General features: G+C 47.2%; 1 protein-coding gene across 1 annotated transcript in view; it reads right to left on the bottom strand.

Moving 5' to 3' along the window:
* ACVRL1 (activin A receptor like type 1) overlaps positions 1-12,945 on the bottom strand; it is a 49,999-nt gene that overhangs the window by 5,172 nt on the left and 31,882 nt on the right. The window contains exon 9 of the mRNA XM_060272028.2: positions 5,121-5,251. Coding sequence (XP_060128011.1) covers positions 5,121-5,251 — 131 coding nt within the window. The remainder of the gene's footprint in view (positions 1-5,120; positions 5,252-12,945) is intronic.

The following is a 12,945-nucleotide window of genomic DNA, read 5'->3' on the forward strand; positions in this document are numbered from 1 at the left end:
TCCCAGGCTGCATACCTGGTCCTTCAGGGGCACAGTTACTCCATTCAGGACCAGGGAGTCCTCCACACCTGCCCGCCTCCTGTCCCCCACAAACAGTACTTCTGTCTTGTCAGAATTCAACCTCAACAACAACAACAACAAATGTCAAAAACAAAATATAGCACAGCACCAGCATGCTCCAGAATGACTCCCAGGCTGCATACCTGGTCCTTCAGGGGCACAGTTACCCCATTCAAGACCAGGAAGTCCTCCACACATGACCGCCTCCTGTCCCCCCAAAACAGTACTTCTGTCTTGTCAGGATTCAACTTCAATCTGTTAGCCGCCATCCATCCTCCAACCGCCTCCAGGCACTCACACATAACAATCACTGCCTCCACTGGTTCTTATTTGAAAGAGAGGTAGAGTTGGGTATCATCCGCATATTGATGAAGACCCAGCCCAAACTAAATGGAAGATGATCTGAATCTCACATGAACACTTGGTGATAAACATTGCTACAAACTCAGGCCAAGCCTTGGAACAGAATGAGTTATGATTTCAGCCTTCGTCTGTGGATTATGCTGCCTGGTCATAAGTATGGGAAAGGTATTTTGTAACCCATTCTGGATCCCTCCCCTCTTTCATATATTCATTCAATACCCTATTTGGATGGCTTTTTCTCTCAGATTTATGGATCTGCTATAACGACTCAAGAGTGTACAGATACTTTGATATATGTTGTCCTTATTGTGCAAGAATGAATTGTATGAAAATAACTTCTTGGGAGCCGAACATAAAAATTCCACAAAGTATGAATTAATCATATGAAAGCTTTATATCATGAATATATGGGCAAATTAACACTGGCATAACATTTTAAATATTCATTTTAAACTCTTTTGTTGGTATATGTTTTATGTTCCGTACGTCTGTACTATATAGACCACTGAAGAAGACTTATGGTCGAATTGCATTTGGTTTAGTTATGCGCAGGCTGAGTTGCATTTTTAAAATGAGAATTTAAAGGTTTTGTTAGTGTTAATTTGTTCATGATATAAAATTTTCACATCCTTAGTTTATATCATTTTACTTTTATATTGTTTAGACTTTTATGTTCCGATCCCAATTTTTCTTTTTCTTTTTTCTTTTGCTGGGACATATTTTCTTTTTGTCAGGTTTAGTTTACGTGACAATAAGTTCCTTACAGGCTTGGCATTAGTGCTAATATTCCCTGGGACCGCAGCACCTAGTGGCTGGGACTGAGCTGCCATTCTGTTTCCCACCCCCACCCATACCTGCCAAGTTGCTGTCGGAGAAATAAGGGACCGGGCCGGAAGTAGCAGACCGGAAGTAGCGCTGCCACCATTTTGGAACTGGGCGGAGCATGCGCAGAAGTGAATTTTGATGCTGCTTTGCCCAGTTCCAAAATGGCCACCGCGCCAGAAGTCGCACTGCAGCCATTTTGGAACTGGGCAGAGCAGCATCAAAAGTCGCTTCTGAGCATGCTCCGCCCAGTTCCAAAATGGCCACCACGCCAGAATAAACCGGGAAAAACAACAACCTGTTTTTTCAGCTAGGAACAGCTGGAAAAACGGGGATTTCCCGGGGAATACGGGAGACTTGGCAGCTATGCCCCCACCCCCACTTGCCCAAGCAATGCTCAGGAGCATGGTGGGTAATCAAAATGGTGGCTCAGTCCACCCAGTGCTGATCGCAGCCTTGCCAGTCTTCTGTCAGCGGCTTGTCGCTGACAGGAAAGCCTACCTGGGCTTACCAAAAGGTCCTTTGCTGAAGTCCCCCTCAAACCCAGTGCCAACCCTGCTTCTTCCATCTGCCTTGTCTTCGTTCAATCTTATATGACCATTCTTAAAAAAAAGCAGCCCAATACTATTCTCATCCTTACTCCGACGGAAGCCCAACAACAATTCGTATTCCTAAGCAGATGCGTCTCTGGGGTTGCACGGCTTCAGTTCACACTTCTAGCCTGAAGCCCAAGAAGAAAACGGCAACACACTTTTAAAATCCCCATGTTGAACCTGATCCATTAGGTAGCTGTGTGTCTCACAGAGCATGGCTCGCAGACTTCATGTCTGCTCCCGGTGAAAAAGCAGGAAGAACTAGTGGCAGAGTTGCATTTTTTTCCTCCTGGGGGTGTGGTGGAAGGGTTATACAACTGCTTCACCATGATAACAAATCTAAACAAAGCTCAGGGAAGGGTGGTGGTGCCCGGAATGCGGTCCTGCAATGAAAAATCTGGATCTGTCTGCATAAGGAAGCAGACGCCCGATTCCTTTACCAGATTCTCATGGGTGAAAAACCTCAAGCAACACTCACTTAGCCTATCTCCTGCAGGCACCTTACACGTGGATGCATGAACCAGTTCACATTGTGATTGGTTTTTTTTAAAATTAAATCCATGCTACAGGAAGCTGAAACGGTTCCCTTATAGGCTAGCATGCTGAAGATACGGAATCTCAGGACTGTGAATACTCTAGGGCCAGGATGGAAGACCTGTGACTCGCCATATGTCGCTGAACTACAACTCCCATCATCCCTGACCATGCAGACTAGGACCCATGGGAGCTGGAGTCCAACATCTGCAAGTTTCCCATTCCTAGGGACAGGCAAGTGATAGGCTTGGGGCTCCCTAAGTAAGAGCTGTTCGACAGTGGAATTTGCTGCCAAGAAGTGTGGTGGAGTCTCCTTCCTTGGAGGTCTTTAAGCAGAGGCTTGACAGCCATATGTCAAGAATGCTTTGATGGTGTTTCCTGCTTGGCAGGGGGTTGGACTGGATGGCCCTTGTGGTCTCTTCCAACTCTATGATTCTATAATTCTATGATTCCTCAACTTAAGCACCTGCCCTCCTTTCATTTTGCATCTCAGGTGTTTTCTCTACCGCAAATAGGCAAATAGCAATTTAATTCCATCTTCCCCATGAGACGGCCCCAGAGGCTCTTGGACCAGGGAGACCTGGGTTCAAATCCCCATTCAGTGGGCCAGTCACTATCGCCCAGCACTTCCTTAGCTCATAGGACGAGACCTGGGCGAATTAAGTAGGAGGTGCTAAGATGCACAATACAGAGGAGAGGTTCTTGCCAATCTCTCTGTTGTGTTTTATACCAGGGGCTGAAAGAGTCCTTTTCTCTCTGTTTGGCTTTTGGAGGGTCAGAAGAGTGAGCAGAGCCAATGTTGCTGGCCCTTCCATCCTTGCACAGTTAAAAATAGAGCCCTGCTTTACTTTAAGAAACCCAGTTGCTAATTGGGGGCATGCCCTGTCTTCCAGAGGAAAACAGAGATTCAGTGATGCTAGCAGTTGTTGAACTCCAGCTCCTGCTGTCCGTGAACATTGGCCATGATAGCTGGGGCTAATGCAAGTTGGAGTCCAATAGCATCCTGGAGGTTGCCCATCTCTTACTTGACTTGCACAAAGCAACCAAATCCTGGTTTTCACAGTTTGTGCACTTTTAATTCTTCTGCTGTGGAAGGCAGAACCAGTCTGAGCTCGAGCCTTATCTCCCGACCACCCAAAGTCCTGGTCATCCTCCCTCTGAGCTCCTGAGATTCCACCCATATTCTTATCTTCACAGCAAGGCATTTCCTTATTTAATTAATTGGAAAGAAATGTGGAGATCGGCAGAGATCCAAATGTTGTATCCTAATGCCACAGGGTGATTGCAAATCTCCATGTTATAGATTTGGGAGGGGGACCACCCAAAAAACCCCAGAAATTAATAAATGGTAGTATTTTGACTATCTGGGATGTGAAGGGAGAAATGTAAGCTGCAGAGAAATTCTTGGGCCAGCTCATGCAAAAAATGACCTGGCCAAGCTAGGGCCATTAAGAAACAATACAGGACCATTGAGGACCATTGGCAATGCAAAAGAACTGTGTCCCCCCCTTGACCCAGGTGTAAACAGAGACAGGGGGTTTGGAAGGTTGCCAGAGTTAATTGGGTGTGAGGTGACAGGGAAAGAGAGTCTTGAGCAAGAGTTGCTGGGAAGAAGGAAGAAAGACTGGGATCCATCTTGGGCAGGCTGGGTGAAGGCTGCCAGGCAGAGATACCTTGGACTCTAGGGTTGCACTGCTGTGGGGTGCAAGCCCCTCTTGAAATGAGCATGTTGTAAGAGCTGGACTCCCTCCAAGGAGACTTAAGGTGTAAATAGGTGGACAAATCATATTTCTTAAAGCGACGACAGTCTCCGCTGTGTCTCAGTTCTCCCAAGGATCACAGACCCTGCGTGAGTCCCTGGAACCCCCTGGAATCTTACTGCAACTCAGCAGAGAGAAGGGGAGGCACCTGATTTTTGTAACATACACAACACAAAATGGTCTGACTAAACCAGATCTGCCTTGGGGCAACAGGTTTGGGGATGTTTAAAGCATATGGCTTCCCCCAAAGAGTTCTGGGAACTGTAGTTTACCCTTGCAGAACTATAATTCCCAGCACCCTTAATGAACTACAGTTTCCAGAATTCTTGCACGGGATTCTTGTGCATTAAACGCATGGTATAGATGTGACCCAAGGCTGCCAATTGAGATCATGGATGTTATGAACATCCAGTATACCTGAAGGAGCGTCTCCACCTCCATCGCTCTGCCCGGACACTGAGGTCCAGTGCTGAGGGCCTTCTGGCGGTTCCCTCACTGCGAGAAGCCAGGTTACAGGGAACCAGGCAGAGGGCCTTCTCGGTAGTGGCACCCGCCCTGTGGAACGCCCTCCCACCAGATGTCAAAAAAAAAAAAAACAACTACCAGACTTTTAGAGAACATCTGAAGGCAGCCCTGTTTAGGGAAGCTTTTAATCTTTAATATTGTATTTTAATATTTCTGTTGGAAGCCGCCCAGAGTGGCTGGGGAAACCCAGCGAGATGGGCGGGGTATAAATAATAAATTATTATTATTATTATATTTCTCTCTGGGCACAGAAGGTGCCGCTCAGTTTCCCCTATGGCTGGGTCCCTCGATTTGACAAGCAAGCCCAGTTCACATCCAGCTATGATGTTAAACGCTCTCCTTGTTTCCTTAGGAGGGTCGAGGACAGGGCAAGAGACCTGGCTCGTTGGTCTCCTCCCCTCGGCTGCATAGAAACCCTCCCTACTTAGAACAAAGCAAGTCTTCCCGACGCTGTATCACTCACCACGTCTGAGTACAACCGATTTGGGATGGTGGGTGTCTGTTGGTCGATGCAAACCACTTTCTTCATATCGTCAAAGCTGGGGTCAATTGGCACCATGTCAAAGAAAGGAGGCTTGTAATCTTCGACAATCCCTGAGATATGAAAAGATGGAGCAACAGGGAGGGAGGGAGGGAGGGAGAGATGTTTGAGGTCAGGGTGTGCAGATGTATAGGGCATTCCATCCATATTGCTGTACACCAAACTATCCAACTCATCTGCAAATGTGTTCAATATGTACCCTGGTCTGCTGCAGGCCTCCACGCTCTGCTAAACTTGAGTACGAGCAAGAAATGGCACACAGGGTGAGAATTTGCAGAGAGAGGGAGATGTTGATCCAAACAGAAGGCTCCATTTTCTGACACTTGGTTGTGCAGTCTCCACTGACTATAATTCAGCAGGGGGTAGAGAGATACACTATACCTCTAGGGGCCCCTTGAAATATACATGACCTCGCTGAACCCCCCCACCCAACACCATATCAGCATGGAAAGCCTTAATCCACAGAAATGCTCTTTACAACGATGATGAGTGTTTCATCTGTCAGCATATTAAGGATGCTTTGTGTATTCAATTGTGCCATTTTTAAACAATACGTTTGCTAATGTCGCCTGGGAACAGTTATACCGAACCTATGCCTTCATCTGGCTGCTGTTCCTTTCGGCAGCTGTCAAAAGTGTTTTGAGAAGCAAGTAAACCGTTTCCTGTGTTTTGGAAACCCTGGCGGAGGTAGGAACTTGTGTCATGTTGATGGTCAAAGGCATGCAGACCTTAAAGGGGGGGGGGTCCAAAGCTTTAACAGCTCTTTATCCCAGCGCTGCCCCATCCCGTGGGAATCCACAAAGCATGCCATCAGCTCCACACAAATTCTGTTCGAAACATAAAGGTTAAGTAGTAAGACCCTGAATGTTCTGATATGCCTGAAGGTCGGCGGTTCGAATCTCTGCGACGGGGTGAGCTCCCGTTGCTCGGTCCCAGCTCCTGCCAACCTAGGAGTTCGAAAGCACGTCAAAGTGCAAGTAGATAAATAGGTACCGCTACTGCGAGAAGATAAACGGCATTTCCGTGTGCTGCTCTGGTTCGCCAGAAGCGGCTTTGCCATGTTGGCCACATGACCTGGAAGCTGTACACCGGCTCCCCCGGCCAATAATGCGAGGTGAGCGCTGCAACCCTAGACTGGACCTAATGGTCAGGGGTCCCTTTACCTTTTATATTAGAGACAGTGAGAAGCAGGTGATACCAGCTTCACGGTGCAGGCTGCTCCACTAGGCTGAATGGGGAACTGCTCCACCAACCTCAGTCTGGCCTCAGAGAGGCCCCACCTACCTGCATTTTTTCTAACAAGCAGTGTAGGGAGTAGCAATGCCTGTCAGATTCCTCCTCCTCCTCCTCCTCCTCCTCCTCCTCCTCCTCCTCCTCCTCCTCCTCCTCAGTGTTGCTTCTTGTGGAACTCAGCAGAGAGAAGGAGGGGGGAGGGGACTAGAATTAGGATGGCTTCACCTGTCATTGGCTTTGGCGCCACCTACTGTTGGTCTCCATGCCTGCCGGCCTACCAGAAACAGTTGTGATTTTGTGAGATGATTTTCAAAGCCTGAAACACACGGGCAATGATTTTTGGGAAGCAGGGGTTCAAACTGATATATTTTCTGTGGCTACCTGCGGCACATGTACAGCATCATCAAGTATGTAGCATTAATTTGAGAAAGATGAGCCCATGCCCATTTTAGAAAGCACCAGGATCCCGTCTGCTCATAATTACCGGTATCCTAAAGATGATCTATCAGCCTTTCTATTGACTGCTGCTCGTATGGAGATAGCCAGATGTTGGAAAATCGGTCATGGGTTGAACATTGATTCTTGGTATAACGGAGTATGGTCAATAGCATTGGCTGAGAAACTAACATGCCAGGTGAGAGCGGCAAAAAGGGCAAACACAATCCAAATGCCTTTTATAACATATGGCAAATGTTTATTGAATACATAAATTGTTCAGACTCTGGCAGGAATCCACCCAGCACTCATGGGAAAATGTGGCATGATCTCTCAAATGAAACTTTAACACATGGCATGATAAAAGTCTATAATTTTATCAGGACAACAATTGTTGTCACAATTGTTTTCTCAAAATCTATCTTCTGTACCATGAAAATAAATAAAAACAGTATTCATTTTTTAAAAGAAAGAAAGAAAGAAAGAAAGAAAGAAAGCACTAAGATCCTGAAGATGGCCTGAAGACTTTATACACAGATCAAGGGAAGCTGACATGCTCCAGGCTTGCGCTGTGATCAGCTAGTCAGTACCCTCATTTTGCAAATGAGTTCTGAGCAATGCACTGGCGTTTTTGATGCTAGGATATCAAAGCTATGGCAAGCAAGATAACTGCATGTTTTTGGCACATTGCAATCAATTCCATTCACATTTTCCTGGTTTACTTAATACATTCGGTGGAACAGCAAAGCCAGCATAAGATAATTGCCAATGAAGCTGAGGAGTTTGGCAAGGGAATACAGGAGGGGGAATGGGCAATTTGTTCAAAAATGTCATAGTGCTGAAATCAGCACAAGAAAGAAATGGCGAGATTGCCGAAGAACAGTCGTATTGTTGATGGCGCAAACCCATCACATTGATACATGCCCTATGAGCCAAATGTTTGTATGGCTCTCATTAAACACAATCAAGCACATCCACCAGCCATTGAAATCTACGCTCTGGTAGCCTGCACCAGATTAGACTACTAAAATGTGCTTTCCATCGCCGTCATCATAACCATCACCATAATTTATTACTGATACCCCACCCATCTGGCCAGGCCTCCCCGGTCACTCTGGGTGGCTTCCAACATGATATTTGAGGACTGAGTGGAAACATATACAGTCGTACCTTGGTTCCCGAACGTCATCCATTCTGGAAGTCCGTTCGACTTACAAAAACATTCAAAAACCAAGCCACGACTTCCGATTGGCTGCAGGAGCTTCCTGCACTCAATCGGAATCTGCATCGGACATTTGGGTTCCAAAGAATATCCGAAAACCGGAACACTCACTTCCGGGTTTTCGGTGTTTGGGAGACAAAACGTACGAGTACCAAGGTGTTCGAGAACCAAGGTACAACTGTAGTTGAAAATGGTACCACTAGGCTTTGAAATGGGATTGGCTGTAGAGACCATATCTTTCTAATCTTTAAATAACTTCGCTGGCTGTGGTTCCATTTCTGGGCACAATTAAAAGTGCTGGTGCCAATCTTAAAATCCCTAAATACCTTGGAACTTAGGTTCCCCTGAATGTTATCATCATCGGAGACCCTTCTTGAGACTCTCGACTGCCTGAAGTTAGGCGTGTGGTGACTGGAAAGAAAGAGCCTTCAATGACTGGCACACCACATTTGGAAAATCTTTCCCAGGGAGAATTGCCCGATGCCACACACCTTCACAACTTCCCAGCGTCCGGCAATGTTTTTATTTGCACAGGCATTCAGTGGCAAAGCTGCATGCTCCAGTACCAGGGATGGAGAGCAGGCATGGTGTGGCTGGCGCATGTCCAGGGTGTGTGGCATGCGTCCCGGGGCTGTGGTACCCGGTGCGGTGGGAGGGTGCACGGTGCGTGTCTGGGGCGGCGGCGGCCGTGATGGTACCCCCCTCCCCGATGGTGCCGGGGGCAGTGCGCTCCCCCCTCCCGTTCCATGACAGCCAATGTGAACCCGAACATGAAAAAAAAACCTTGCTGTATTCTTGATGGCCGGGTACAACATCACAGCCCAAACCCATTTGCAGATGGATGGATGTTGAACATGTGGGCTAGTACCACTCTGATTACTTCATAATGTTGCTTTTTCAACATGTGTTTCTGAGGCCTTTATCTGAAATGCATGTTGGAAAAGCAGCATTATGAAATAGTTTTGAGTGGTGTTTGATGGAGAGGGGTGCAGAAAAGATACAGAAAAATGGTGAACAGTGGCAGTAATGTTTCGCGAGAATTCTAAGGTCCTTATCACCAGAATGCCTCTTAGTTCCAAAAATGGATGTAAGGGGGAGAGAGTACAGAGTACCTCCCCCTTATCATCAAGAGTAGCTCCTCCCCGAGCAGCGAAGGAAGCACAGGCTCGGGGGGAGGGAAGTCAGGATACGGAGCGAGAGAGTGCCCGGGCTCAGGCAGGATGAAAGAGCCCAGACTCCACAGACGGGAGGAGAGAGAAGGGGGGAATGGGGGAGAGGGAAAACATGGAGCGCAGACCCTTTCCTCCGGTTCCGGAATTACGTAAAAGAAGAAAGGGGAGGAGATTCAGTGTCCCGCGACTTTTATGTTGGGGATGTTCGCGCCGGGGGGGCACTTCCGGATTCTGCATCGGAGTGAGGAGACATGTTTCTGCACCTGCTTCACTGTACATATCAGCACCAATAAACACGTTATGGAAAAGTAACCTGAGGAGCGTCGTTACTCTAGAGTAGTCGCAAGAACCCCCTGACAACAAACAAACAAACAAACAATTTTGAGAACTACTAGCAGGGAAGAGGTCATAAAGGGCTCATGCTATAGCAGTTGTAAAGAGCTGCTTTGAACTTTGCTGGGTGTAAGCTTGTCACAGTGATTGCTGATGACACTGATATCTTAACCTTGTTCCTATATCACGGGGGAAACATGTCCATGCAATCTACTGCAGACAGTGACAAATTGTGATATTAAGCCATGGAATAATCAATAGCTGACGGGTGCAAATTTACAGTCTTTTGCTATTTGCTCACACCCTGGCCAAATTTGACAACACAGGTGGTTTGTTTGGCAACAGGGAATCCAGATCTGAAACGCTAAGGAGTGGGGCATTTCTGGATTCCAAAAAAACGTCAGGCTATAGACCAGCACTTTCTAAACTGTATGTTGTGATACATTAGTGCATGGGTAGGCAAACTAAGGCCCGTGGGCCGGATCAGGCCCAATTGCCTTCTGGATCCGGCCCGTGGATGGTCCGGGAATCACCAAGTGGATTGCCAGCGGTACTCCCCACCCTCCCTCTTCCCGGCTTCTCCCCGCCCTGCCTAGAGGGGGAAGGGGGCTGGGCTTTGTTGGTGTTAGCAGCAGCAGCAGCAGCAGCAGCAGCAGCAGCAGCAGCAGTAGCAGCACTCAAATGGCCACCCTTTCGCGCCACTCATTGTCCCTCTGCTGCCGCCGCCGCCAGCCCCTGCTGCTCACAAGATACAGGTAAGCAGTCACCGGGGCTTGTGGTGCTCTTCATCATCCCCCCCCCCTGAAAATATAGTCCGGCCCCCCACAAGGTCTGAGGGACTGTGGACTGGCCCCTTGCTGAAAAAGTTTGCTGACCCCTGCATTAGTGTGTTGGCCGCAGTGTGTAGGTGTGTCCTGCGAATGCTCCCTGTGCTCCTCCCAGGGCTGGAAAAGGGTTAGTTTAACGTCCGTTTTGCAAGCAAAACTGAATTTCTGCGTTGCAAAATGATGCACGTCGAAAAAAGTGTGTCACCACCAACATGAAAAGTTTGGAAAGCTCTGCAATAGACTGACATATCCCAAGATATCTTTGGGTGGAAGAAGTCTGAAGATAAACAGCCTGGATCTATCTTGTGATACGTTTCAATCAGAAAATGCTGTACACACACACACACACACACACACACACACAGCCACCACGTGTGCATTTACAGGCTTTTGATGGCAATGCTCATGATCCTGCAGTCTGGGGGTGGAGAAGCATGGAATGCGAACTCCAAGCGGGACCAAATCGACGTGAGTCATGCACCAGAAAAAATACCAAACATGATCCACAGCACCTATAAAATTAATGTCATTGAACCATGCAGCATCAGGGGCACATGAAGACATTATGGGGTGGAAAACACTGTGGTTTGCTACAGATTGCTACTGACTACAAAGAGGTCTAAATACAGAATGTAATACGATTTAGTTTAGACATGTAATACAGTGGTGCCTCGACTTACGAAGGCGATCTGTTCCGCGGCGCTCTTCATAAGTCGAAACCTTCGGTTGTCGAGGCATTCGTATGTCGAGGTACCACTGCATAATATTGTTATAGATTACGGGGAGGTCTAAACCCTAGAAATGAATAAAGGGTAGGATTTTGATTATTTGGGATATGAAGGGACAAAAACACATTGCAGAAGAATTCTTGAGCTCGATTATGCAAAACCACCTGGCCAAGCTAGGGCCATTAAGAAACAACACAGGGCCATTGGGGGCCATTGGCAATGCAAGAGAACTGCCCTCCCCCCCTTGCCCTAGGGGCTTGGAAGGTTGCCAGGGTAACTGGGTCCAAGATGACAGGAAAAGAGGGTTTTTAGAAGAAGGAAGAAGAAAGACTGGGATCCATCTTGGGCAGGCTGGCTGAAGGCTGGCTGCATGCTGCGGGGGACAAGCCCCTCTTGAAATGGCCATGCAGACTGAAGGTGAATAAAAGGCAGGGGAAGCCCAGCCAGATGGGCGGAGTATATTATTATTATTATTATTATTATTATTATTATTATTAAATATATTCCTTAAAGCTACAATAGTCTCTGCCATGTCAATTATCCAAATAAACACAGGCCCTGGGGGAATACGTGGAACGCCCTGGGATCTTGCTACAGCTCAGCCAAGAGTGGAGGTTGAAGCTTCAAGCAGAGGCCAGACATTAAGTCCTGTATTGCTGGGCTTTTGAAATAAGTCCCAATGTGCCTTTCTTAGCAAAGCCGACCCACCCATGAGGCAAGGTGAGGCGACCACCTCAGGCAGCAGTCTTCACCAGGGCAGCAGATCCCAATGTCAATTTTTCTCTCCCCCCCTCTCCCCCTGTTCTTGATGTAGATGTTCCCCCATCCCTTATTCTCTTGCGGGGAGGGGATGCCATTTTGGGATCCGCCTCAGGTGCCAAAATGTCTTGGGCTGGCCGTAAAGGACATAAAATGAGCTCATATGCAGGACACGAGCACAAGAACCTCAACAATGGCTATTCAAAGTCACATGGACTCGTGATATAGACTCATCAGAACCACTAGCCATAGATAGGAACACAACCTGCATGATTCTGTCTCATTCCCCTTTAAAAATGCCCCATGTTCATCGCCATCGCTACTGGTTGTCTGTCTGGCATCTTCTGCCATTCAACTTCATTAGATGACTCTGGGTTCTAGTATTATGAGAGAGGGGAAATTACTGCTCTCAGTTTACTATCTTCACTCTATGCATAATTCTATACACCACTGCCATATTCATATTCACACACACACACCAGTTTACTCTGTTAGTGTCAAAGCAATGATTCTTCAACATCAACTTCATTGGACTGGTCATGTTGTTCGGATGCCTGGTTATTGTCTCCCAAAGCAACTACTCTATTCCGAACTTAAAAAATGGAAAGCGTAATGCTGGTGGTCAACAAAAGAGGTTTAAAGACTCTCTCAAGACTAAAAAATGTAGTATAAACACCGACAATGGGGAAACACTGGCCTGCACTATTGGAGAACAGCCTTTACCAAAGGTGTCATGGACTTTGAAGACGCTCAAATTCAGGACGAAAAGGAGAAATGTGCTAAGAGGAAGGCACACTTGGCAAACCCTCACTGTGATCAACTCCTGCCCGGAAACCTATGCCGCCACTGTGGAAGGACGTGTGGATCCAGAATTGGCCTCCACTGTCACTTACGGACTCACTGTTAAGACCGTGTTTATGGAGGACAATCTTACTGGGCTACGAGTGATCGCCAAGGAAGAAGACGACTCGCCTTTTTTCTAAGCTTATAAACCCTCATAAAAAAGGATTTGGTTGTAGAACTCAGCAGGAAGTTTCA

The sequence above is a fragment of the Zootoca vivipara genome, chromosome 2 (assembly GCF_965207765.1).
Source record: "Zootoca vivipara chromosome 2, rZooViv2.hap1.1, whole genome shotgun sequence".
Lineage (NCBI taxonomy): Eukaryota > Metazoa > Chordata > Lepidosauria > Squamata > Lacertidae > Zootoca > Zootoca vivipara.